Genomic DNA, 26,217 nt, shown 5'->3' with positions numbered 1-26,217 from the left:
TAAAGCCAGATTTTTCTGTTTGAGTTTCTGGGTTGGGAAACGGGTCTGTGTCCATAAAAACCCGTCTTCTAATGAGCTGTAATACTGAAATTCTTCGGTAATGTCACTCCTTCCCACTCCCTATCGTTTTCAGAACTTCCAGGCATTAAAGACAACGTCTGCCAATTCTACAACTTCTCCCCGCCTGCTAGGATTCAGATGGATTCCACAACTTTCTAGCCTTCCGTGACTTTTAACACTACTCTAGAGCTAATCACTTTTAATGACCCCACTCTGGAATAGGCACTCCTCGGCTTTACACTTTGTCCCGGCAGCAATCGACTGAACGACATGTCCCCCAACGCCGACCACCTCGGACGACCTCAGACATTCGGGGTAGTTTGCAAGCGGGCCGGGCCCCGCAAGCTCGGATTCCTGCCCCACCTCCCAGAGCCGCCCGTCCCCTAAGCCCTCCTCAACCTCAACCCCCAAATCCCAAGTGCAGAACAACTGGGCTTCCGGTTCTCCTGTGCGCGCCCCGGATCCACCACACACCTCGCCCCTTCTCCCTGGGCTCGCTCTCAGGACCCTAACCTCTTCCCGAGCGGGGCCGAGCAACGCTTTCAGCGGCTGAACTAAGACTCCGGAGGCCGCACGTCCCCCTCCGCAGGCCCCGCCTGGGCCTCTCGGCTCGGCTGCCCTCCATTGCACCCCTGGCCCAACAGTGCTGACGCGGAAGAGAGGGACAGCACGAGCTCAGGCCCCGGCACTTACTCGGGAAGGTAGGTGGAGGAAAAGGAGCTCCACTTGTGTAGCGCGTAGGGGAGAAGCCGGCACTCGGGCGCCGCAGCGACAGCTCCGCCAGCCGCCATCTTGTCAGCACCGTAGCGGCCGCCACCGACCGCTGGCCGCGAACGGAGGAGCGGAGGGGGCGTGGCCTGCTCTTAAAGGGGCCGCCGCCCTCCCCGGCCGCCTGCGCTCCCTGCCCCGCATCGTTACCCGGGCCCAGCTAGGGGCCACGGTCCTATCTTGGGGTTTTCTACGTGGCTCGCTCCTTTGACGGCCGAGCGACACTGGGTCTGAGGTGTAAGCGCTTTTCCAGGCTCTTCCCTGGGGCTTGGAGGGGAATGGCGCAAAAGACTTTTCTTACAAGCAGAGGTAAGGACAAGCCAAGATGATTACGAACAGAAACACGTTGTAGTTATGGAGCAGAAAGGGAAAATAAGAAGACTAAGTTGGAAAAGGCACGCCTGTGCGCTTTTGGAAGCCACCGCCCTCCCCAGTTTGTAAGTCCTTTACGGAAACAACACTGAAAGGAGCTGGAGGGCAGTAGCTAATGTGTTGTCCTCCTGGAATGGTCCTGGTTTTAAATGTCTTGTCCCCGCCTTCCAGAGTCAGATGGAGACAGGAAAAGGAAATGGTCCCGTGTCCTCCTACCCTGTTTGGTTTGCAGTCTGTGATGCCCTGCATTGTAAACATTTCTTGTGATCCGCGTCCTACTAATCTTGTGGCATTGGTTTCCTGGGGAATGACGTTCACCCACAGACCGAGTTGGGAAGCTACGTGTCATCATTTTTTCAGTTGGCAAATCTGCCCACTTTGAAGTGACATAATTGTAGCCTAAAAGTTCAGCGAGAGAGAAGTTCAGGAAAAAGACTATTCCTTCTTCTTAGAGGCAACAGCAGCCCTGAAAACCATATGGACGTCATACCAGCTTCTTATAACAAAAGGAGCACTTGGTCTAAATATCTGGCAGTTTTAGATAATGTTCTCATCAAGTACCTGTTTGTCGTAGTTATGCATATTTATTCCTTGGCTTAGCCACTGCAGTTACCAAAGAGTATGTCTTTTATTGTCTAAGAGGTTAGACTCCTGAAAGCCTGGACAGTGTCATAATCTCCACCTGAAGAGTGGAAAAATTCAAGCAGAGTTTCTCAGGAAATGACCAAGTGAGTCAAAACACCTCAATAATTGTATTCTCTTCCCGTTGTAATCATTAACCTGCCGAAACTCCCTCAAGTCCTTTCCTGACTTCCTGTTTCTATAGGTGGAAATTTAATGATAGGCTCTACTAGGATATCAGATCAAAAAAGCCAAATAGAAAGGCCAGGCTGGGCACAGTGGCTCACGCCTGTAATCCCAGCACTTTGGGAGGTCCAGGTGGGAGGATCACTTGAGCCCAGGAGTTTGAGACCAGCCTGGTCAACATAGCAAGACCCCCATCTCTAAAATAACAAAAATAAAATAAAATAAGAAAGGCCACAAGTATGTTCACCTTTAAAATTACATGTGCTTGGCCAGGCATGGTGGCTCACACCTGTAATCCCAGCACTTTGGGAGGCCGAGGCAGGCGGATCACCTGAGGTCAGGAGTTCAAGACCAGAGTGGTCAACATGGTGAAACCCCGTCTTTACTAAAAATACGAAAGTTAGCTGTGTGTGGTGACATACACCTATAATCCCAGCTACTTGGGAGGCTGACGCATGAGAATCACTTGAACCCAGGAGGCGGAAGTTGCAGCAAGCCAAGATCACACCACTGCACTCCAGCCTGGGAAACAGAGTGAAACTCTGTCTTGGAAAAATAAATAAAATACAGTAAAATAAAAAATTACATGTGCTCTGTGTGCTGCAGCAGGTTGGAAAAGTATGTGTTCCTTAAGGGAATGCTGTAACCCTTGTGACTTGGGTTGGGAGCTGCCAGAGACAATGGGAAAGGGCCAGAGAATGTTAGCCCCAGAGAGGATATGGTGGTTATCTTTGGAGAAAATAGACACTTTAAAGGGGAGGAATTAACTCACTTGAATTCCTTTGGGCCCCAGATTTTCTAATGTAAGTCAAGTCCTTGTTCTTTTCCAGACATAGTTCCTGAGCAATCTTTTTAAAAAACACATATTAACTAGTTCTTTTTAGGCTTAAATCCTTTTGGTGACTTTCAGCCCCCTTCTAAACTGTTTAACAGAGGCCCTTCATAATCTGCCTTGATTTTTCTCTCCAGCTTCCCTCGCCCCCACCCCCCCATCTTTCTCCTTTGCGCTTTTGACATCTGTCCACTCACTAGCACACTGAATTTGTTCCCATAGAGTCCATGTTCTCTGTAGCCTCCAGGGCTTACTCTAAGCCAGGCTTGGAATATTCTTTACCATACTTTACCTGGCTAACTCCAGCTCATCCTGTAGACTATTTGGTCCTGGAAATTTTTTTGGTTTTCTTTTTTTTTGAGACGGGGTCTCCCTCTGACTCTGTCACCCAGGATGCAATGCAGTCACATGAACATGGCTCACTGCAGCCTTGACCTCCTGGGTTTAAAGGATCATCCTACCTCAGCCTCCCATGTAGCTGGGACCGTAGGCAGACGTCACCACACCAAGTTACTTTTTTGATTTTTTTGGTAGACACAGGGTTTCCCTCTGTTGCCCAGGCTGGTCTTGAACTCCTGGGCTCAAGCGATCCTTCTGCCTCAGCCCGGCCTCCCAAAGTGCTGAGATTACAGGTGTGAGCCACTGCGTCTGTCCGAAAATCTTTCTTCATCACCTGCTTTGGGATTAGGTGACCGTTTTCTTCATTTTTTTTTTTTTCCTACGCAAGCTAACACAAGATAGGTAACATTTTTTACATTTCTCTTAGCACTCTAAGTTTCCCTCTTTGTCTTTACACACATCACAATATATTTTAATTTCTTCTTTATTTCTCTTTCTCTCTAAATGATAGCTGCCATGAAGATAAGAGTCATACATATCTTGTTCACAGTTGTATCCTCAGTCCTGTTGATGTGTCTAGCAAATAGAAGATGTTCAGTAAATATTTATCAAAGAATGGATGAATAATGCTAAAAGAGAACTTGAATTAGAGACTTTTGCGTTGCAAAGGAAAAGAAAATGCCAGCACTTCTCAGACTACAAACCTGTATCCCGGAGGTATAATTGCTACTCAGAAGGTAAAGACACAGGATAGTGTGGCTTTCCTGCATCACAAATTTTATAAATGGCAAAATAATTTAAAGCATTCCTATGTTAACATAAATACAGATAGTTATATTATGATACTGAGCCGAAATTTTTTTAAATGTTAAGAAAAGAACTTTATCTGAGGAATGCAAATCCTTTTAAATTATGAGGCCCAGAGAGGCATTAAAGTGAAACAGCGATCCTGTCCTCCTCCCCCACTTTTAAGCTGTGTATTTGTCTCTTGAAACTGCTTACTATTGCCACAGAAGCTAAACATTAACCTACTGATTAATGCTGCACCAGACATTATAACCCACATCCTATAGTTTCATAATGTGTAGCCAATCAGTATCTTGTTTTATTTTAATGTAAATTCTTGGTAAATAACTCAGGAACTGCCTCATCTTTCCCTTTAAAAATCCACTTGCAACTGCTGCTACTCAGAGCGTATATTCAAGGCAACTTGAATCTATGTTCCCGAGTTGCGGTCATCAAGCTTGGCCCAAATAAACTCCCAACTTATATTAATTTTGCCTCAACTTCTTCCTTTTAGGTCAAACATCTAGAGTAAGTCAGCAGGATACGGAGTGATTCCCCCACACACCTGGTGTTTCTCTCTGAAAGCAGCGCTTGGTACCAGTGTGAACTCTCCGCATTCAGAAGTCTCGTCAGGTGTTTCAGGCGAGTTCTCCTGAATGTGGACCTCCCACTCTTGGGTTGAAGGCCTAGACTTTATTTGGGCTGTTTTTCAAACCCTTTCTTTCCTTTAAGTGTGAGGGCTTCGGTCTCTGTCCACTCTTGGGTTGAAGGCCTAGACTTTATTTGGGCTGTTTTTCAAACCCTTTCTTTCCTTTAAGTGTGAGGGCTTCGGTCTCTGTCCACTCTTGGGTTGAAGGCCTGGACTTTATTTGGGCTGTTTTTCAAACCCTTTCTTTCCTTTAAGTGTGAGGGCTTCGGTCTCTGTCTTTGGACAGAAGATCCGGGTAAAGAGCTCTGCCTTTTTGCCCGCTCTGTCTTACAGCAGAGGTGCAGGTCATGGTTTTTCTGCCTCTGCTTCAGAACCAGGGGTTTGGGTCAAGGTTTTTTCACCTCTGTCTCACAGCACAGGTTTGAGTGAAAGAACTGGCAGTTAGGCACCAGTGGTTTCATTTTATATTGTATGCCTTTGAGATAGCAGTTGTTTCCTATCGCTTGAAAATTCTGAATTAGTCTTTAATTTTAACCAATTCCTGTTAGTTCCTAACTGAAATGTATACCCCTTTTGCTCTTCCAGATGGACGTAATATGAGGGTCTGGTCCCCCATACCTTGAGGACTCTGTTGCCATCTGACAATTAGAGACAATCAATTGTCCTCATCCTTGAGGACTCTGCTACCATCTGACAATTAGAGACAATCCAAGACATGCCACAGTTTGATCCTAAACACATTCCTGGCTTTGGTCACTTTTGAAAAGTTCCTGAATTATGAGAAATCAATAATAAGAGTGTTCAAAACCTGAACACTCTTTTTAGAAATACCTGCTGGAATTACATATACGATTTATGGGGTACTCTCTTGTAGTGTCTGGGAAAGCAGACCCATCTAACCTGGAATGATCATAGGCAACAATGACCAAAAATGGGCATCTTTTGACATACCTAAAGTAATTTTATTTGTATACACCATTGGAAAGAGCTGGTTTTAGAACCAGACATGTAAATATGAGACTTACTTCCACTGGCACCTAAAAACTTCTAAAAGAAATCCTGAAAGAAAAAATCACCTTCATTCAAGAGGTAAACAAAGGGATATTTGAAACTATTTAAAAAGACTTCGGAGTCTTTCTCCCTTTCACCTCCAGATCCTCCCTTTTCTTCCAGCTCTGTGATCTGAACTCATCCCTTTCTGCTTCTTCCCTTGGCCTCCATACATTTCTTAGGCAGAGATTTTTTAAAATTTCACAATGTACACATTTCCTTCTCTCAGGGGAAATGAATTTAAATTTAGAGCAGAAGGAACAAGTAGAACAACAACAGAACGGGAAAAAGACTGCTGAGACTATAAAAATGCAGATCCATCAAAATTTTTTCTAACCAGGTCTGGTGAATGACACTGTGATATGGTCTGGCTCTGTGTTTCCAACCAAATATCTCGATTTGTAATCCCCATGTGTTGGGGGAGAAGCCTCGTGGGAGGTGATTGGATCATGGAGGCGGTTTCCCCCATGCTGTTCTCATGATAGTGAGGGAGTTCTCACGAGATCTGACGGTTTAAAAGTGTTTGGCAGTTCCCTTTCTGGCTTTCTCTCTCTTGCTGCCTTGTGAAGAAGGTACTTGCTTCTCCTTCACCTTCCACCATGATTGTAAGTTTCCTGAGGCCTCCCCAGCCATGCAGAACTGTGAGTCAATTAAACCTCTTTTATTTATAAATTACGCAGTCTCAGGTAGTTCTTTATAGCAGTGTGAGAATGAACTAATACACACTGATTTATTGACCCACTATCAGACAGTACCCTTTAAATCTTATCATGTCTTTAAAATGCTAACATTCAGGGAATTAGCTAAGCAGCATTCCAGATGAGATCAGACGGAAACAAGATAAAATCCTTAAACGCTTAAACTGCCTGCTTTGGATTCCCTGCAAGATTTACCAAAAAACAAATACACAAACAAAAACAAAAACAAAGAAAACACTCCACCCAGTGGTAAAATGGCTAGGATTTGGTGCTTTCACCACTGTAGCCTGAGTTCAATTCCTGGCCAGGGAGCTAATCTCATTTGTTTTAAAGTATTGTATGATTCTTGACCTTTTGGGATACCATTTGTAATTGATCCTTATCCCTTTCATGGACAACTTTTGATTTCCTGTCTTTTTCCATTTGTGAGACATACAGACCATTTGGACCTTCATGAGTACCCAGCCGAGAAGCTGAGATCCTAGAAATCATGACCAGACAGAAATGTGAATTGTACTTCACTTGTGGCTAAACTCCTTTCTTTGAGCTGTCTTTGGGGTGATTCTGGGTCTTGTGAGGACTGTGTTGCACCTCCTTTGGAGATGCCCCATGCATCCTTGGTTAAGTCATAACCTTGATTAAGGCTTACTGGTTCACCTTGGTGAGTCATTTGGAAGCATACCTTTTTTTTTTTTTTTTTTTAAAGTTCAGAAGCCAGGAATAACAGCTATTTGTGCTGGCTAATACCTGATAATGAGAGACTTGAAAAGTTTTTCTTTTTTTTTTTTAATTTTACTTTAAATTCTGGGATATATGTGCAGAATGTGCAGGTTTGTTACATAGGTATACATGTGCCATGGTTATGTGCTACACTTACCAACTGTCATCTAGGTTTTAAGCCTTACGTGCTTTAGGTATTTGCCCTAATGCTCTCCCTCCCCTTGGCCCCACTACCTGACTGGCCCCGGTGTGTGATATTCCCCTCCCTGTGTCCATGTGTTCTCATTGTTCAACTCCCGTTTATGAGTGAGAACATGTGGTGTTTGGTTTTCTGTTCCTGTGTTAATTTGCTGAGAATGATGGTTTCCAGCTTCATCCATGTCCCTGGAAAGGACATGAACTCGTTCTTTTTTATGGCTGCATAGTATTCCACGGTGTATATGTGCCACATTTTCTTTATCCAGCCTATCATTGATGGGCATTTGGGTTGGTTCCAAGTCTTTGCTATTGTAAAGTGCTGCAGCAAACATATGTGTGCGTGTGTCTTTATACCAGAATGATTTATAACCCTTTCAGTATATACTCAGTAATGGGATTGCTGGGTCAAATGGTATTTCTGGTTCTAGATCCTTGAGGAATCACCACACTGTCTTCCACAATCACAGTGGTTGGATTAATTTACACTCTAACCAACAAGTGTAAAAGCTTTCCTGTTTCTCCACAGCATTGCCAGCATCTGTTGTTTGCTGACTTTTTAATAATTGCCATTGTAACTGGCATGAGATAGCATCTCACTGTGGTTTTGAGTTGCATTTCTCTAATGACCAGTGATGATGAGCTTTTTTTCATGTTTTTTGGCCACATAAATCTCTTCTTTTGGAAGTGTCTGTTCATATTCTTTGCCCACTTTTTGATGCGGTTGTTTTTTTTTTTCTTGAAAATTTGTTTAAGTTCCTTGTAGATTCTGGATATTAGACCTTTGACACATGGGTAGATTGCAAAATTTTTCTCTCATTCTGTAGGTTGCCTGTACACTCTGGTGATAGTTTCTTTTGCTATGCAGAAGCTCTTTAGTTTAATTAGATCCCATTTGTCAGTTTTTGCTTTTGTTGCAATTGCTTTTGGTGTTTTAGTCATGAAGTCTTTGCCCATGCCTATGTCCTAAATGGTATCGCCTAGGTTTTCTTCTAGGGTTTTTATGGTTTTGGATTTTACATTTAAGTCTTTAATCTATCTTGAGTTAATTTTTGTATAAGATGTAAGGAAGGGGTCCAGTTTCTGTTTTCTGCATATGGCTAGTTTTCCCAGCACCATTTATTAAACAGGGAATCCTTTCCTCATTGCTTGTTTTTGTCAGGTTTGTCAAAGATCAGATGGTTGTAGATGTGTGGTATTATTTCTGAGGTCTCTGTTCTGTTCCACTGGTCTATGTATCTGTTTTGGTACCAGTATAATGACGTTTTGGTTACTGTAGCCTTGTGGTATAGTTTGAGGTCAGGTAGTGTGATGCCTCCAACTTTGTTATTTTTGCTTATGATTGTCTTGTCTATGCAGGCTCTTTTTTGGTTCCATATGAAATTTAAAGTAGTTTTTAATAATTCTGCGAAGAAACTCAATGGTAGCTTAATGGGAATAGCATTGAATCTATAAATTACTTTGGGCAGTATGGCCATTTTCATGATATTGATTCTTCCTATCCATGAGCATGGAATTTTTTTCCATTTGTTTGTGTCCTCTCATTTCCTTGAGCAGTTGTTTGCAGTTCTTGAAAAGGTCCTTCACGTCCCTTGTAAATTGTATTCCTAGGTATTTTATTCTCTTTGTAGCAATTGTGAATGGGAGTTCACTCGTGATTTGTCTCTCTGTTCTCTATGATTGGTGTATAGGAATGCTTGTGATTTTTGCACATTGATTTTGTATCCTGAGACTTTGCTGAAGTTGCCTGTCAGCTTAAGGTGATTTTGGGGCTGAGATAATGGGTTTTCTAAATATATAATCATGTCATCTGCAAACAGAGACAAGTTGACTTCCTCTTTTCCTATTTGAATACCCTTTATTTCTTTCACTTGCCTGAGTGCCCTGGCCAGAACTTCCAATACTATGTTGAATAGGAGTGGTGAGAGACGGCATCCTTGTCTTGTGCCGGTTTTCAAAGGGAATGCCTCCAGCTTTTGCCCATTCAGTATGATATTAGCTATGGGTTTATCATAAATAGCTCTTACTATTTTGAGATACGTTCTATCAATACCTAGCTTATTGAGAGTTTTCAACATGAAGAGATGTTGAATTTCATCGAAGGCCTTTTCTGCATGTATTGAGATAATCATGTGGTTTTTGTCATTGGTTCTATTTACGTGATGGATTACATTTGTTGATTTGTGTATGTTGAACCAGCCTTGCATCCCAAGGATGAAGACATCTTGATCATGGTGGATAAGCTTTTTGATGTGCTGCTGGATTCGGTTTGCCAGTATTTTATTGAGGATTTTCACATCAACGTTCATCAGGGTTATTGGCCTAAAATTTTCTTTTTTTGTTGTGTCTCTGCCAGGTTTTGGTATCAGGAGGACACTGGCCTCATAAAATGAGTTAGGGAGGAGTCCCTCTTTTTCTGTTGTTTGGAATAGTTTCAGAAGGAATAGTACCAGCTCCTCTTTGTACCTCTGGTAGAATTCGGCTGTCAGTTCGTCTGGTCCTGGGCTTTTTTTGGTTGGTAGGCTATTAACTACTGCCTCAATTTCAGAGCCTCTTATTGGTCTATTCAGGGATTCAACTTCTTCCTGGTTTAGTCTTGGGAGGGTGTATGTGTCCAGGAATGTATTTTCTTCTAGATTTTCTAGTTTATTTACGAGGAGGTGTTTATAGTATTCTCTGATGGTAATTTGTATTTCTGTGGGATCAGAGGTAATATCCCTTTTATCATTTTTTATCGTGTCTATTTGATCCTTCTCTCTTCTTTGTTAGTCTAGCTAGTGGTATATTTTGTTAATTTTTTCAAAAAACTACTCTGAATTCATTGATTTTTTGAAGAGTTTTTCGTGTCTCTATCTCCTTCAGTTCTGCTTTGATCTTAGTTATTTCTTGCCTTCTGCTAGCTTTTGAATTTGTTTGCTCTTGCTTCTCTAGTTCTTTTAATTGTGATTTTAGTGTGACAATTTCAGGTCTTTCCAGCTTTCTGATACGGGCATTTGGTGCTATAAATTTCTGTCTTAACACTGCTTTAGCTGTGTCCCAGAGAGTTTGGTATGTTGTCTTTTTGTTCTCATTGGTTTCAAAGAACTTCGTTATCTCCCTTAATTTTGTTATTTATCCAGGAGTCATTCAGGAGTAGGTTGTTCAATTTCCATGTAATTGTGCGGTTTTGAGTGAGTTTCTTAATCCTGAGTTCCAATTTAATTGCACTGTGGTCTGAGAGACTATTTGTTATGATTTCCATTATTTTGCATTTGCTGAGAAATGTTTTACTTCCAATTATGCGGTCAATTTTAGAATAACTGCCATGTGGTGCTGAGAAGAATGTATATTTTGTTGATTTGGGGTGGAGAGTTCTATAGATGTCTGTTAAGTCCACTTGATCCAGAGCTGAGTTCAAGTCCTGAATATCCTTGTTAATTTTCTGTCTTGTTGATCTGTCTAATATTGACAGTGGGGTATTAAAGTCTCCCATTATTGTGTGGGACTCTAAGTCTCTTTGTAGGTCTCTAAGAACTTGTTTATGAATCTACGTGCTTCTGTATTGAGTGCATATATATTTAGGATAGTTAACTCTTCTTGTTGCATTGATCCCTTTACCATTCTGTAATGCCCTTGTCTTTTTTGAACTTTTTGGGTTTAAAGTTTGTTTTATCAGAGACTAGGATTGCATCCCCTGCTTTTTTTTTGCTTTCCATTTGCTTGGTAAATATTCCTTTGTCCCTTTATTTTGAGCCTATATATGTCTTTGCACGTGAGATGGGTCTCCTAAATACAGCACACTGAAGCGTCTTGACTCTTTATTCAGTCTGTGTCTTTTAATTAGGGTGTTCAGCCTATTTACATTTAAGGTTAATATTATTATATGTGAATTTGATCCTGTCATCATGATGCTAGATGGTTATTTTGCACATTAGTTGATGCAGTTTCTTCATAGTGTCACTGGTCTTTATATTTTGGTGTGTTTTTGCAGTGGCTGGTACTGGTTTTTTCTTTCCATATTTAGTGCTTCCATCAGGAGCTCTTGTAAGACTGGCCTGCTGGTGACAAAATCCCTCAGCATTTGCTTCTTTGGAAAGGACTTTATTTCTCCTTTGCTTAAGAAGCTTAGTTTGGTTGGGTATGAGATTCTGGGTTGAAAATTCTTTCCTTTAAGAATGTTGAATATTGGCCCCCATTCTCTTCTGGCTTGTAGGGTTTCTGCAGAGAGATCTGCTGTTGGTCTGATGGGCTTCTCTTTGTAGGCTACCTGAACTTTCTCTCTGACTGCCCTTAACATTTTTCCTTCATTTCAACCTTGGAAAATCTGATGATTATGTGTCTTGGGGTTGATCTTCTCAAGGAGTATCTTAGCGGTATTCTCTGTATTTCCTGAATTTGAATGTTGGCCTGTCTTGCTAAGTTGGGGAAGTTCTGGATAATATCCTGAAGTGTGTTTTCCAACTTGGTTCCATTCTCCCCATCACTTTCAGATACACCAATCAATCGTAGGTTTGGTCTTTTCACATAGCCCCATATTTCTTGGAGGCTTTGTTCATTCCTTTTCATTCTTTTTTCTCTAATCTTGTCTTTACACCTTAGTTCAGCAAGGTGACCTTCAATCTCTGATATCCTTTCTTCCACTTGATTGATTCAACTATTGATACTTGTGTATGCTTCACCAAATTCTCGTGCTGTTTTTTTCAGCTCCATCAGGTCATTTATGTTCCTCTCTAAACTGGTTATTCTAGTTAACAGTTCCTGTAACCATTTATCAAGGTTCTTAGCTTCCCTGAATTGGGTTAGAACATGTTCCTTTAGCTCAGAGGTGTTTGTTATTACCCACCTTCTGAAGCCTACTTCTGTCAATTCGTTAATCTCATTCTCCATCCAGTTTTGTGTCCTTGCTGGAGAGGAGTTGCAATCATTTGGAGGAGAAGAGGCATTCTGGTTTTTGGAATTTTCAGTGTTTTTTTGCTGGCTTTTCCTCATCTTCGTGGATTTATCTACCTTTGATCTTTGAAGCAGATGACATTTGGATGGGGTTTTTGTGTGGGAGTCTTTTTTTGTTGATGTGGTTGTTGCTTTCTGTTTGTTAGTTTTTCTTCTGACAGTTTCCTCTTCTGCAAGTCTGCTGCAGTTTGCTAAAGGTCACCTCTAGACCCTATTTGCCTAGGTATCACCAGTGGAGGCTGCAGAACAGCAAAGATTGCTGCCTGCTCCTTCCTCTGTAAGCTTTGTCCTAGAGGGGCACCAGCCTGATGCCAGCTAGAGCTCTCCTATATGAAGTGTCTGTTGACCCCTGTTGGGAGCTGTCTGTCAACCCCTGTTGGGAGGTTTCTCCCAGTCAGGAGGCTTGGGGGTCAGGGACCCACCTGAGGAGGCACTTCGTCCGTTAGCAGAGCTGGTACACTGTGTTGGGAGAATATCTTTTGTCAGGAGCAGCTGCTCTCTTCAGAGCCAGCAGGCAGGAAAGCTTAAGTCTGCTGAAGCTGTGCCCACAGCTGCCCCTCCCCAGTGCTCTGGGGACAATCCAGTGCTCTGTCCCATGGAGATGAGAGTTTTATCTGTAAGCCCCTGACTGGGGCTGTTACCTTTCCTTCAGAGATGCCCTGCCCAGTGAGGAAGAATCTAGAGAAGCAGTCTGGCCACAATCGCTTTGCCATGCTGTGGTGAATTCTGCCCAGTCCAAACCTCCCAGTCTCCTTAGCACTGTCAGGGGAAAACTGCCTACTAAAGCCTCAGTAATGGCAGATGCCCCTCCCCCCACCAAACTCAATCATCCCAGGTCGACTTCAGACTGCTGTGCTGGCAGTGAGAATTTCAAGCCAGTGGTTCTTAGCTTGCTGGGCTCCGTGGGAGTGGGATCCACTTAGCAAGACCACTTGACTTCCTGGCTTCAGCCCCCTTTCCAGGGGAGTGAACGGTTCTGTCTCTCTGGGGTTCCAGGCACCACTGTGGTACGAAAAAAAAACTCCTGCGACTAGCTCAGTGCCTGCCCAAACAGCCTCTCAGTTTTGTGCTTGAAACCCAGGGCCCTGGTGGTGTAGGCTCCTGAAGGAATCTCCTGATCTCTGGATTGCAAAAACCATGGGAAAAGCATAGTACCCAGGCTGAGTAGCACAGTCCCTCATGGCTTTCCATAGCTGGGCCAGGGAGGTCCCCCCGCTCCTCGCACTTCCTGGGTGAAGCAATGCCCCACCCTGCTTCTGCTTGCTCTCCGTGGGTTGCACCCATTGTCTAACCAGTCCCAATGAGATGAACTAGGTACCTCAGTTGGAAATGCAGAAATCACCTGCCTTCTGCGTTGGTCTTGCTGGGAACTGTAGACCGGAGCTGTTTCTATTCGGCCATCTTGGCCCCTCCTCGAAAAGTGTTTAAGAACTCCATAGTCAAAAGCCAGCTTCATTAAAAACAGATTCGCAGGCGTGGTGGCTCCTGCCTGTAATCCCAGCCCACTTCGGGAGGCCACAGTGGAAGGTTGCTTGAGTCCAGCCTGGGCAATGTAATGAGTCCCTGTCTCTACAAAAAGTAAAAACAAAACTTAGCTGGGCATGGTGGTGCGTGCCTGTAGTCCCAGCTGCTTAGGAAGCTGAGGTGGGAGGATCATTTAAGCCCAGAATGTGTCAAGACTACATGAACTGTAATCATGCCACACTGCACTCCCACTTGTGTGACAGAGTGAGACCCTGTTTCTATTTTTTAATTTTTCTTTCAGTATCACAGAACAGAGAGACTCTCTCTCTCAAAACGAACAAACCAGGGCCGGACATGGTGATTCATGCCTATAATCCCAGCACTTTGGGAGGCCGAGGCAGGCGGATCACGATGTCAGGAGATCGATACCATCCTGGCTAACACAGTGAAACCTGGTCTCTACTAAAAATACAAAAAATTAGCTGGGCGTGGTGGCGGGTGCCTGTAGTCCCAGCTACTCAGGAGGTGAGACAGGATAATGGCAGTGAACCTGGGAGGCGAAGCTTGTAGTGAGCCAAGATTGCACCACTGCACTCCAGCCTGGGTGACAGAGCAAGACTTCGTTTCAAAAACAAACAAACAAACAAACAAAAATGAGACTCAACCTTGTCCCACCTCTCTGCTGTCTTCAGTACCACATGAAAGGATCTAGAGGAGACTTCTAATGACTCAGACCCCTTAAGGAAGACAGAAAAAGATGCCTCTCACTCCCTTTCTGGGTTCTTCTGTCTTCCTGTGGAGTCTGAAGAGTCATGGAGAGATTTCATGACAGTTTCCAGCACACAACTCTGCTCTCTTTTGTGTCATGTCACCTGATCCCTTTGGGTTTTAGGCGTACTGGATATTATTCTGTTCTGTTAGAGAACACTTAACCTTTGTGTGTGTGATGGCTGGCAAGTTACTGATGAGAATTATAATATTGGAGTTGGCTGACAGAAGTTGTTTACAGTGAATGGTTATTATTATTACTACAGGGAGTTACTGGTTTCTTTGCTTGTTAAGATAACAAAGGCATGGTTTAAATACTTAGAGAAATGTTTTTGTATTGAAGTACACCATGGAAGTGTTGCATGGCCCAGTCCCATGGTATTTCCCCTCTTTTTGGGGACCCAGGATTCAGCCTAAAAATGGAATGCTTGATTTTTAAAGATCTAGATGCTCTGCCTTCAATTGCACCTGCTTTTCACATATTTAAATTATTAGGCTCTAAAAACTCTAAATGTTTTGTTGACCCTGTTCCTTAATGGGCTCTGCCCTGAGCTCAGTGATCCAACTGGAAAACAGACTACATTAAAAGCTACTTATCTAAGTGAAATAGGTTTCCTTATAAAATCCAATGATAGATTCCTGTGATTTCGTGTTACCTTGGCATCCATTTTTAATTTTCCTCCAACATACCCAAACTCCTCCTTGAAAAGGCTTAAATTCTTTCTCTTTGTGCTTTGAGATATAAATTTACTACCCCATTTTCTCTAAAACTCAGTACAAGCCTCAGCTTCTTCCAGAGTCAAGAAAACTTTTTTTCCTTTGAACTTTAAACTTTTCCATTTACAAAGGTACAGTTTGAATCTAACTGTCCTTTTAAACTAGTGAGTTTTACCAGTCTCATGACTAAAATTTTTTTTCTCTGCTTGGTTTTGTTTTGTTTTTCTTACCTCAGTTCACCAGCAGTTTCAATGTGGCTAAAATTTTTAAATTAAAGCTATAAAGTCATTATCTGTGTCTGGGTGATTTATGTGTACATGTATACATGTCTGTTTATATATTGCCTACATGGTACCATTGACTTATAGAAAAAGTGCTTATAAATAATATAACTAACCCAAATGCTTTTCACGGTCCCTTGACTTTAGTAATCTTGGGTTTAAATTAAGATGGATTTCCATTTTAAATTATTAGTGAAGTAAAATAGAAACATCTTCAAATTTTAATTCAGACGTGTTTGCCTAGATATGTTGGTCAGACTGGTTTATACTGTCTCTGCTAAATGTTTTAAGGTCGTTAAGGCCATTGCTTTTATGTTATTTTTTGATATTTGCTTAATTTGTCTGTGAGCTTATATCTTTGGATTTCAGCCTTTAGATTCTAAGTACTAGACAAGTGGCCCTGGGGACAGTGCCTGGGCCCCATCATCCCTAGTTGAACTATGTCTCTTGGGTATACTGCAAGGAGTTGGATCCTCCAGGCATTGTCTCCGTAGCACTGTCATTTGTTCTGAGCTCTGGTACATAATTAAAATCACTTACTTCTTAGGTTTTTCACTGAAAATTAGGGTTACTAAGAGTTAACATTGTGGTTAATATATGTAACTAAAACTACTAGGCCAGAAACATATAAAGAAGATGTAAAGAAAGTTGAAAAGGGTAATTTTTTTCCTTTACCTAAGAGAGGACTTTGGTCAAAATGATAAGAGGATAGTAAATCTTCGTCCTAAGTAGAATACCAATATTAAAAAAATGAAGTATAGGACAAAACTGAAGGTATAAGCAAGTTGTAAAAGGTTTGTGGAAGATTAATGTCATGAAAAGAATTTTGTATGTGATACAGTTGGCTAAAATTAGAAGGAGATTATTGACTTTTTCTAAAAATTAAGCATTGATATTTAAAGCGCACTGATGTGGGACCCCTGTTTCAGAGTAACAGGGTTTTCTTGGAGCATTAATCTGCTCTTTAATAGAAAAATGTTTAAAGGTTATAGAAATCTTATGCAGTTAAAACTGAGGACTAGATGCAGTGGCTCACACCTGTAATCCCAGCACTTTGGAAAGGTGAGGTGGGTGCATCACCTGAGGTCAGGAGTTTGAGACCAGCCTGGCCAACAGGCGAAACCCCATCTCTACTAAAAATACAAAAATTAGCTGGGCATGGTGATAGGTGCCTGTAATCCCAGTTGCTTGGGAGGTTGAGGCAGAAGAATCACTTGAACCTGGGAGGCAGAGGTTGCAGTGAGCCGAGATCACACCATTGGATTCCAGCCTGGGTGACAAGAGTGAAACTGTCTCAAAAAAAAAAAAAAAAAAAATCCACTTGTAACTGCTGCTACTCAGAATGTGTATTCAGGGCAACTAGAATCTATGTTACTGAGTGGCAACCCTCAAGCTTGTCCCAAATAAACTCTCTATTTATATTAATTTTGCCTCAGCTTCTTCCTTTTAGGTCAACAATGTTAAGATAAAATAGAAGACAAAAGAAATGTCAAAATCTGCAGGAGGCTGCTAGTAGTTAGGCCCTTAGTACTCTTCGGCACATCTTAACTCTCCTTTGTCTATAGGACATGATTTTAAGTGATGGGGTTTATTGTAAGATACACAGGGAAAGCCTGGAATTTATAGTCTCTCTAGTTCCCTTGCAATTCAAAGACTGAGACCTATTGAACCTTATGGAAAACTGGACAATGGATCATCATATTTTAGGCATAACAGCAGCTGTGATGACACAACAGCTCTAGTGACCCAGTTGTCTTATCATCGCCCACAAGCTATCATCTTTTACTCTCTGTATTAGTCCATTCTCACACTACTATAAGGAACTACCTAGGCCGGGTGCGGTGGCTCACACCTGTAATCCCAGCACTTTGGGAGGCCACGGCAGATGGATCACCTGAGATCGGGAGTTGGAGATCAGCTTGACTAACATGGAGAAACCCCATCTCTACTAAAAATACAAAAATAGCTGAGTGTGGTGGCACATACCTGTAATCCCAGCTACTCAAGAGGCTGAGGCAGGAGAATCACTTGAACCTGGGAGGTGGAAGTTGCGGTGAGCCAAGATCGTGCCATGGCACTACAGCCTGGACTGGACAACAGGAGTGAAACTCTGTCAAAAAAAAAAAAAAAAAAAAAAAAGAACTACCTGAGGCCAGGCAGGGTGGCTCACACCTATAATCCCAGCACTTTGGGAGGCCAAGGCAAGGTGGATCACCTGAGGTCAGGATTCAAGACCAGCCTGACCAACGTGGTGAAACCCTGTCTCTACCAAAAATACAGAAATTAGTTGGGCCTGGTGATGCATGCCTGTAATCCCAGCTACTTGGGAGGCTGAGAGGGGAGAATTGCTTGAACCTGGGAGGTGGAGGTTGCAGTGAGCCGAAATCATGCCATTGCATTCCAACCTGGGTGACAGAGCAAGATACTGTCTCAAAAAATACAAATAAAAAAAAAACTACATGAGACTGGATAATTTATGAAGAAAAGAGGTTTAATTTATTCACAGTTCTATATGGCTGGGGGAGGCCTCAGAAAACTTACAATCATGGTGGAAGGCAAAGGAGAAGCAAGTACCTTTTTCACAAGGCAGTAGGAGAGAGAAATCCAGTGAGGGAAGTCCCAAACACTTAAACCATAAGATCTCGTGAGATTCAATATCATGGGAACAGCATGGGGGAAATTCACCTCCAGGATCCATTCACCTCCCAGCAGGTCCCTCCCTTGACACATGGGGATTACAACTTGAGATAAGATTTGGGTGGGGACACAGGGCCAAATCATATCATTCTGCCCTGACCCCTCTCCAATTTCATGTCCTTTTCAAATTGCAAAATACAATTATTCCTCCTCAACAGTCCCCCAAAGTCTTAACTCATTCCAACATTAACTCAAAAGTTCACAGTCCAAAGTCTCTTCTCAAACAAGGTAAGTACCTTCTGCTTAGGAGCCTGTAAAATAGAAAACAAGTTAGTTACTTCCAAGATACAATAGGGGTTCAAGTATTGGGTAAATGCTCCCATTCCAGATGGAAAAACTAGCCAAAACAGAGGGGCTACAGGCCCCACTGCCAGTCTGAAATTCAGCAGGGCAGTCATTAAATCTTCAACTCCAAAATAATCTCCTTTGACTCCATGTGTCACATCCAGAGTATGCTGATGCAAGAGGTAGGCTCCCAAGGCCTTAGGCAACTCTGCCTGTGTGACTCTGCAGGGTACAGCCCCTGCGACTGCTTTCATGGGCTGCCCTTGAGTTCCTGCAGCTTTTCTAGGTGCACAATGCAACCTCTCGGTGGATCTACCATTCTGGGGCCTGAAGGATTGTTGTCCTCACAGGTCCACTAGGTAGTGCCCCAGTAGGGACTCCATGTGGGAGCTTGCACTCCACATTTCCCCTCTGCACTGCCCTAGTAGAGGTTATCCATGAGGGCTCCACCCCTGCAGCAGACTTCTGCCTGGATATCCAGGTGTTTCCTTACATCCTCTGAAATCTAGGTGGAGGATTCTCAAACTTTAACTCTTGCCTTCTGCACACCTGCAGGCCCCACACCTCGTGGAAGCCACCAAGGCATGGGGCTGCACACACTGAAGCAACAGCCCAAGCTGTACCTTGGCCCCTTTTAGCCACAAGTGGAGCTGTAGTTGTGGCTAAAAGGGGCATGGCACCCTGCATCCCCCAACTGTGGCTGGATGCAGGATGCCATGTTCCAAGCCTGCACAGAGTAGTGGGGCCCTGGTCCCAGCCCAAGAAACCATTTTTCCCTCCTAGGCCTCTGGGCCTGTGATGGGAGGGGCTGCCTTGAAGGTCTCTGAAATGCCCTGGAGACATTTTCTGCATTGTCTTGGCAATTAACATTTGGTTCTTCTTTACTCATTCAATTTTTGCAGCTGGCAGCTTGAATTTCTCCCCAGGAGATGAGTTTTTCTTTTCTACCACATAGTCAGGCACAAATTTTCCAAACTTTTATGCTCTGCTTCCCTTTTAAACATAAGTTCCAATTTCAGATCCTCTCTTTGTGAACGCATATGACTGTACACTTTCATAAACAGCCAGATCACATCTTCAGTGGTTTGCTGCTTAGAAATTTCTTCTGCTAGATACCTTAAATAATCCTTCTCAGGTTCATAGCTTCACAGATCTCTAGGACAGGGGCAAAATGCCACCAGTCTGTTTGCTAAAGCATAGCAAGAGTGACTTTTGCTCCAGCTCCCAGTGAGTTCCTTATCTCCATCTGAGACCACCTCAGCCTGGACTTCATTGTCCATATCACTATCAGCATTTTGGTCAAAACCATTCAACGAGTCTCTCGGAAGTTCCAAATTTTCCCACATCTTTCTGTATTCTGAGCCCTCCAAACTGTTCCAACCTTTGCCTGTAATCCACTTCCAAAGTCAGTTCCACATTTTCAGGTATTTTTATAGCAGTGCCCCATTCCTGGTACCAATTTTCTGTATTACTCCATTCTCACACTGCTATAAAGAACTGCCTGAGGCTGAGTAATTTATGAAGAAAAGAGGTTTAATTGACTCACAGTTTCACATGGCTGGGGAGGCCTCAGCAAACTTAACAATCATGGTGGAAGGTGAAGGAGAAGCAAGCACCTTCTTCACAAAGTGGCAGGAGGGAGAGAGAAAGGGGGGATGTGCAACACTTTTAAACCATCCACTCTCCTGAGAACTCACTATCACATGAACAGAATAGAGGAAATCCCCCTCATGATCTAGTTACCTCCCACCAGGTCCTTTCCTTGACAGGTGGGGATTATAATTTGAGATGAGATCTGCGTGGGGACACAGAGCCAAACCATATCACTCTCCAATGCCTTTCAGTATGCGTCCCCATATTAAATACTTCCCTGAGAGAGAGAATAACTCATTGTGTTTGGTCACTATCCACTCTCTTTTTCTTGCAACATAGATTTATGGAAAGGCTGTGATGTGCCAGGGGTAAGCAGACAGGCCATACAAGAGCCCTACTTCACAGAGCTAATATTCTGGTGGGGCAAAAAATGATAAATATAATAAATAGATACCACTAGATAATTTTAGTCTGTCCTATGTAGAGACTAAACCAGGGTAATTTTTAGATTGGATAGTAAAGAAAGCTTCTCTAAGAAGGTAATACTTAAACTACTACAATGATGAAGAGCCACCCCCACAAAGCCTGAATAGAAAGAATTGTAGGCAGAGACCGGGACCTTTACTGATACAATGACTTATCCAAGGAAATAGAGCTAATCAGTAACAGACCCAGAATATTTTTGGTTCAAAAGCCCATCCTGTTGGATTGCATCACATTTCTTCCCAAATAAGTTGCTATATGGGAACTAAGTAAACTCTAAAGCACTGTTCAAATATAAGATATTGTCAAATAATAGTATTACTAAAAGGCCACCAAAGTTAACGAAGCAAAACAAACACAGCTGAGTTTATTTTTCAGGCAAAGGAACACACCAGTTGGCTGAGGGCAAAAAGCATGTGTTTTTAATTGTTAGGAAAGGGTTTCATGGTTGCTTTGCTATTTAAGGCTGAGTCTGTTCATGCTTCTATAACAAAGTAACTGAGACTGGGTAACATATAAAGAATAGAAATTCATTTCTCACTGTTCTGGAGGTTGGAAGTACATGATCAAGGCACCCGCAGGTTCAGTGTCTGGTGAGGGCCCAGTCTCCCTGCTTCCAAGGTGATGCCTTGTTGCTGCCTCCTCCAGAGGGGACTAATAGCTGTGTGCTCACATGGTGGAAAGGATGTAAGGGCAGAAAGGGGGCCTAGCTAGTTCCTTCCAACCCTTTTATAAGGTTAATAATCCCATTCATGAGGACAGAGCATCATTCCCTAACCACCTCCTAAAGGCCCCACCTCCTAATGCTATTGCATTGGAATTTTTCGAGATGAATTTTGGAGGGGACACAAACATTCAAACCACAGCAAAGGATGAAAAACAAACACTCCAAATAGGCCAGAGTAAATCCATAGCTCTCCACATGATTGGTTAATAGAAGACCCATATTTCATTGGAAAAAAGTCTTCAGATAGGTCCTGTAAGGGTTTTGCTTCAGCTTACTAGGATCAACAAAATTCATGTTTTCTTTAACAGCGCTAGCTGTTAAAGGGCAGTTGAAGCACAACACAGTATTCAATGCGCTATCCCCTAGGCAAGCTCTGCTATGAATAAAAGCATTTCCTTTTATGATATTATTATGCAACAGATGAAGAAACTAATATCCAAACATGTTAGCTGCCATGCCTAAGGTCATTTATACAACCAGGCTGTTTGCACATCTCAGTCTAGAACCCAAGTCCCCAGTTCTCAATCACTTTCCAAATGTAATTTTTTGTTTTGTTTTGTTTTTAGAAACAGAGTCTTACTCTGTTGCCAAGGCTGGAGTACACTAGTGGCATGATCATAACTCTCTGCAACCTTGAATTCCTAAGCTCAGGTGATCCTACCTCTTCAGCCTCCTGAGTAGCTAGGACTACAGGCATGGGCCACTTCCTCCAGCTAATTTCTTTATTTCTTTTGTAGAGTCAGGGTCTTCCAATGTTGCCCAGGCAGGTCTCAAACTCCTGGCCTCAAGAGATCCTCCTGCCTCAGCCTTCCAAAGTGTTAGGATTACTGGCATGAGCCACTGTGCCTGGTCTTCCTAATATACTTCATGGGGCATTTTTGAGGCCTATTCCTATATTGTACACATACAGCACATAATAGGCACTCAAGAAATACTTTTTAAATTGAATCTCCTAATTCCTCCTGAATTTCTTCTCACTAGTGTATTATTATGTTTAAATAAATAAAAGGAGTATGCTTAGGGATCATCTATAAGTCAGAAGACTAGAAAGAATGAAAGGCATGGGGCTGTTGGTCAGTTTTTTTTGGTCCATAAATGTAGAAAATCACAATGGGGGTATAAGAGTGAACTTTTCTCAAAATAATTCATGTCGAACACTTCTCATATGAGGAACTTACATGCATTATCTCAATCTTCATAACAGCCCCACAAGTAAACCGAGATTCTTGGAGGTTGAGACTAACCAAACTCATGCGTCCTCTGTATCATACAATTCTCAAGTGCTTGCAATCCTAAGATCACCCCAGGATTCAGAAGTCCAAGAGATGGAATCTCTGATACGTTCCTAAAACAAATGGTTCTACCTTAATCTTATTTCTGCTCACTCATGGTTCTGGTATTAACTCATTACAACTTTGTCATTGTTTAAGATTATTTATTCAAGCATAACATTGCCAAAACGAACAAATGAAAAGCAAAGAATACCAGGGTTCTGTTTGTTGAGTAAGGGGATATCCCTTTTATTTTCCAGGAGAAAGTAATTTCACTCCTGCCCCAATGGGCCCTTTGCCCAAGACACAGGTGAACATTGAGGCTGGCTTCAGGTATGAAGTTAAGGTCTGTCTTCTCCCAGGAGGTGGCAGCAGCAGCAGCTGCAGCCTCCGCCTGCTGCAGAAATCAGACAGAATTCATCTGTTTTCCTATTGGCATCCAAACCCAGAAATTCCTGGTTCCAAAGACCACTTCATCCCTTCCTTGGTTTTGCAGAGCTTAGTTGGAGCTGGGGCGTTGGGAGTTCAGGAGTTGGCAATAATTCCTCTTTATAAGTGCTTAGTTTTTTTTGTAAACACTTTGGTATGGGCTGTGACCTTGAAGCATGTATGAAGGAGGTTCAGGAAGTCTCTGGCCAGGGAAAAAGAGCTTGAAAAAGAAACAGTAGCTGAAACACATCCACAGAAGCATAAATCTAGAGATCCCAGTTCACAGTTTGGTACCACACAAACGATACAGATTGTAGACCTGGCCTCTCAGCGACCAGCCAGCTGACCTTCTCATTGAACCTGTCAGAACCATAATTTCCTCATCCACCCAGCAAGGACTAGGTCATCTCGAAGCACCTGCTAATTCTTAAATTATAAGTTACTGCACTTTTATTTTCTGGACTAACGGCTGGGCCTTCACCCTTGCAGAATTTTTAAAAATCTCAGACACAACAAAGCACTACTGGTTCCAAGTTAATCCCAGTTGAGCACATATGCTGGTTTGGCAAACACTGCCAGCTGCATAGAAGGCGGGCAGGAATCCCAGGAAATGTCTGCACACCACTCAGCTATGGATGAACTGTCAACTGCTGGGGGTTGCTTTGCAAATTACCACATCTAAATGAAGCTGACAAAATGATATTTCAGAAAAGCAATTAACACTGATGCCTAGTGTATTTGGAACCAAAAGGCCTTTTGGGAAGAATGAAACTGGCTCAGGAAAAGAGTACCCCAGCTCTCCAGGTAGAAATGTTAAGTCAAGATCTTCCATACTTTTCTCCCATCACCACCAGTCAGATTGGCAGCCTTGTCTTTGTGAAGGAGACAGAACTAGTTCCTTTCATTTTCCCCCAGCTTCTACTTGGATTGGTTAAACTTTCATCCATTTGTTCAGTGAACATCTACAGATCACCTCCCATGAGTCAGGGACTGGGTGTACACCTGGTTATTGAGGAGCTCACAATGGAGTAGTCAGATGCTAAATGAATTAATATACATGGAGCATTCAGAAAGGGTTGGAATGTAAAATATAATAGAGGTGAAAGAGATAGTATTCTCCCTAAGGCCACAGGCCAAATACTATACTTTCTAATAAAAGCTATCCCTAGAGTATGGCACAATCATCTAGAAAAAATCTCATCCTCCTCTAGGTATTGGCCCCTGTGGGATTGTCAATTAAACTTTTCCTATTTCACATGAAAGTTGTCATATTAGAATCCCTTCCCAGATTGGGAGTTTTGGCTCCGGAAGCCCACTCTAAATGGAAATATTGTACATGTTACCTGGCATCAAAGGATGGGGCTGGTGGGACAACTTCTGTCTCCACCTCTTCCTCTTGAAAATATCAGCACAGGTGATGGGCAGGTTAAATAAGTTTCAGTGTTACTGCAACAGAGAGAACTGGGGAATGACAGAGGTAGGAGAGTCTGGTGATAGCAAACCCTAGATAGCTTCACTCCTGAGAAGAACCATATTCTGGAAGTTTGGAGAGCAGGTCAGAGGGCAAGAAAACACAGGACTGTCCTGTGTGACAAGGAATGAACTGAGCTATAGACCATAACAAACAAGCAGAAAAGAAGCAAACCATTTCTCCTGGTTCCCTGAACTGATTTCAGATTAGTCTGAAAAGGACAATTGAAGTTTGCCCTCCAAGAGACGCTAGATGCCCTCATAATGTTGAAATCAAGTCCAGTATTTCTCGAACATAATTTTTTAATAGAGACATTTCTTATGTTGATGATTTCTTTTCTTCCTGTAGAGTTCCAAATAAGCCTCAAGAGGATCTTCTTCCCACAGCTCCATGGGCAATTCACAGCTATGCCAGTTACTACATGTATAGCACAAAGGTTGAGAACCTCTGGCCTTTGACTGAGTTTTATCCAACTGAATGTTTAGTTCACTGATGTCATAGCCCCAAAAATAATCAGTGTTATAATGGGATTCTCTGGTGAACATATTTATAGTGAAGCCTCTGAGCAGCAGTTCTCTCCCTTGGCTTCACATGGGGAACTTTAAAAAATCCTCACCCCACATCACAAACCAATTACATATTAGGGGTGGGGCCTAGGCATCAACTTTTCTTTAATCTACCATAGGTATCAACATTTTTGTATGTTCCTCAAAAGATGTCTATGTACAGCCAAGATTGAGACTTTCCCACATTAAGTCTTAGAATAATAAGAGGCAGGAAGCTGCTAGTAACTGACAGCTGAGCTCACCTCCTCCCTTTGGAATTTCTCCTGAAAAGCCAGCATGAAGAAACCAAATACTGCAATGGCAGCCAGCATAAACATCCACCTTGTAAGATTTTCATTTCTGCCTTCCCACCGTATCCACCAGGTCGTCTACAATTAAAATGATTTGAGTACCTACAAAGTTATGAACAGTGACTAATCAGTATTTCAAAGACAGAACCAGTAACAGGTGATGGTGGTATGAATGCCATGCTCTAGAGATTCCACATTCTTTTTTTTTTTTTTTTTTTTTGAGACAGGGTCTCACTATATCACCTCATGCTGGAGTGCAGTGGCGTGATCTCGACTCACTGCAATCTCTTTCTCTGGAGTTCAAGCGATTCTCCTGCCTTAGCCTCTGGAGTAGCTAGGATTATGGGTGTGTCCCACCATACCTGGCTAATTTTTTTTTTTTTTTTCACTAGAGACGGTGTTTTGCCTGTTGGCCAGGCTGGTCTTGAACTCCTGGCCTCAAGTGATTCACCCACCTCGGCCTCCCAAAATGCTGGGATTACAGGCATAAGCCACCTCTCCCAGCCCCACATTCATCTTAAAAACAAACATAAATGCTTTTTTTCCCACCCTCCAAACTCCTCAGTCTTGTCTCTCTCCCCAATCTCCATCCATTTTTCTTTTCCCCTTTCTCTCCCTTCCTGCCTGCCATCTCCTTTACCTGCTCTCCAACCTTGTCACTGTTATTCTTGTTGCACTTATTTCTTGTATTTCTTTCTTAGCCTCCGCACCTCACTATTCCCTCTGTGTCTTATTTTCCTTTAGTCTCTATTCTCTTCCCCTTACCCACAATTACACATCTTTCTTCTCTGTTTCATCATCTTTCCCACTCGCAACTCCTTAATTGGCTATAATATGAAGCAAAAGCATTCTCAGATGGTTATAATTATTAACCCATTTCTTGTTTGCCCCAAGAATACTCACCAGCAGCACTTGTGGCTGCAGCGTTTACCCCGAGATAACTTTGCCACAAAATATCTCGCTTTTATTA

At 42.7% G+C, this 26,217-nt stretch overlaps 1 protein-coding gene and 1 long non-coding RNA gene across 4 annotated transcripts in view; one reads left to right on the top strand and one right to left on the bottom strand.

Moving 5' to 3' along the window:
* The window catches only part of MKLN1 (muskelin 1), a 375,585-nt gene that overhangs the window by 160,502 nt on the left and 188,866 nt on the right, over nucleotides 1-26,217 (bottom strand). Inside the window, exon 1 of one of the 3 annotated variants that reach the window (XM_025379574.1) lies at nucleotides 754-1,327. The exons of 1 other annotated variant lie outside the window; for it this stretch is intronic. In XM_025379574.1, coding sequence (XP_025235359.1) covers nucleotides 754-851 — 98 coding nt within the window. In that variant the 5' untranslated portion in view covers nucleotides 852-1,327. Of the gene's footprint in view, nucleotides 1-753; nucleotides 1,328-26,217 lie in introns of those variants that run through there. One more of the 3 variants, XM_025379576.1, reaches the window with a different exon arrangement.
* Nucleotides 971-6,123, top strand: LOC112620755. Its single transcript, XR_003118584.1, has 4 exons — nucleotides 971-1,137; nucleotides 1,801-1,928; nucleotides 4,479-4,597; nucleotides 5,199-6,123. It is a non-coding gene; the product is annotated as an uncharacterized LOC112620755 (long non-coding RNA).

Source organism: Theropithecus gelada, chromosome 3, assembly GCF_003255815.1.
Source record: "Theropithecus gelada isolate Dixy chromosome 3, Tgel_1.0, whole genome shotgun sequence".
In the NCBI taxonomy this organism is placed as follows: domain Eukaryota; kingdom Metazoa; phylum Chordata; class Mammalia; order Primates; family Cercopithecidae; genus Theropithecus; species Theropithecus gelada.
The sequence above is the reverse complement of the archived record's forward strand: the minus strand, read 5'-3'. Positions and strand labels throughout refer to the sequence as shown.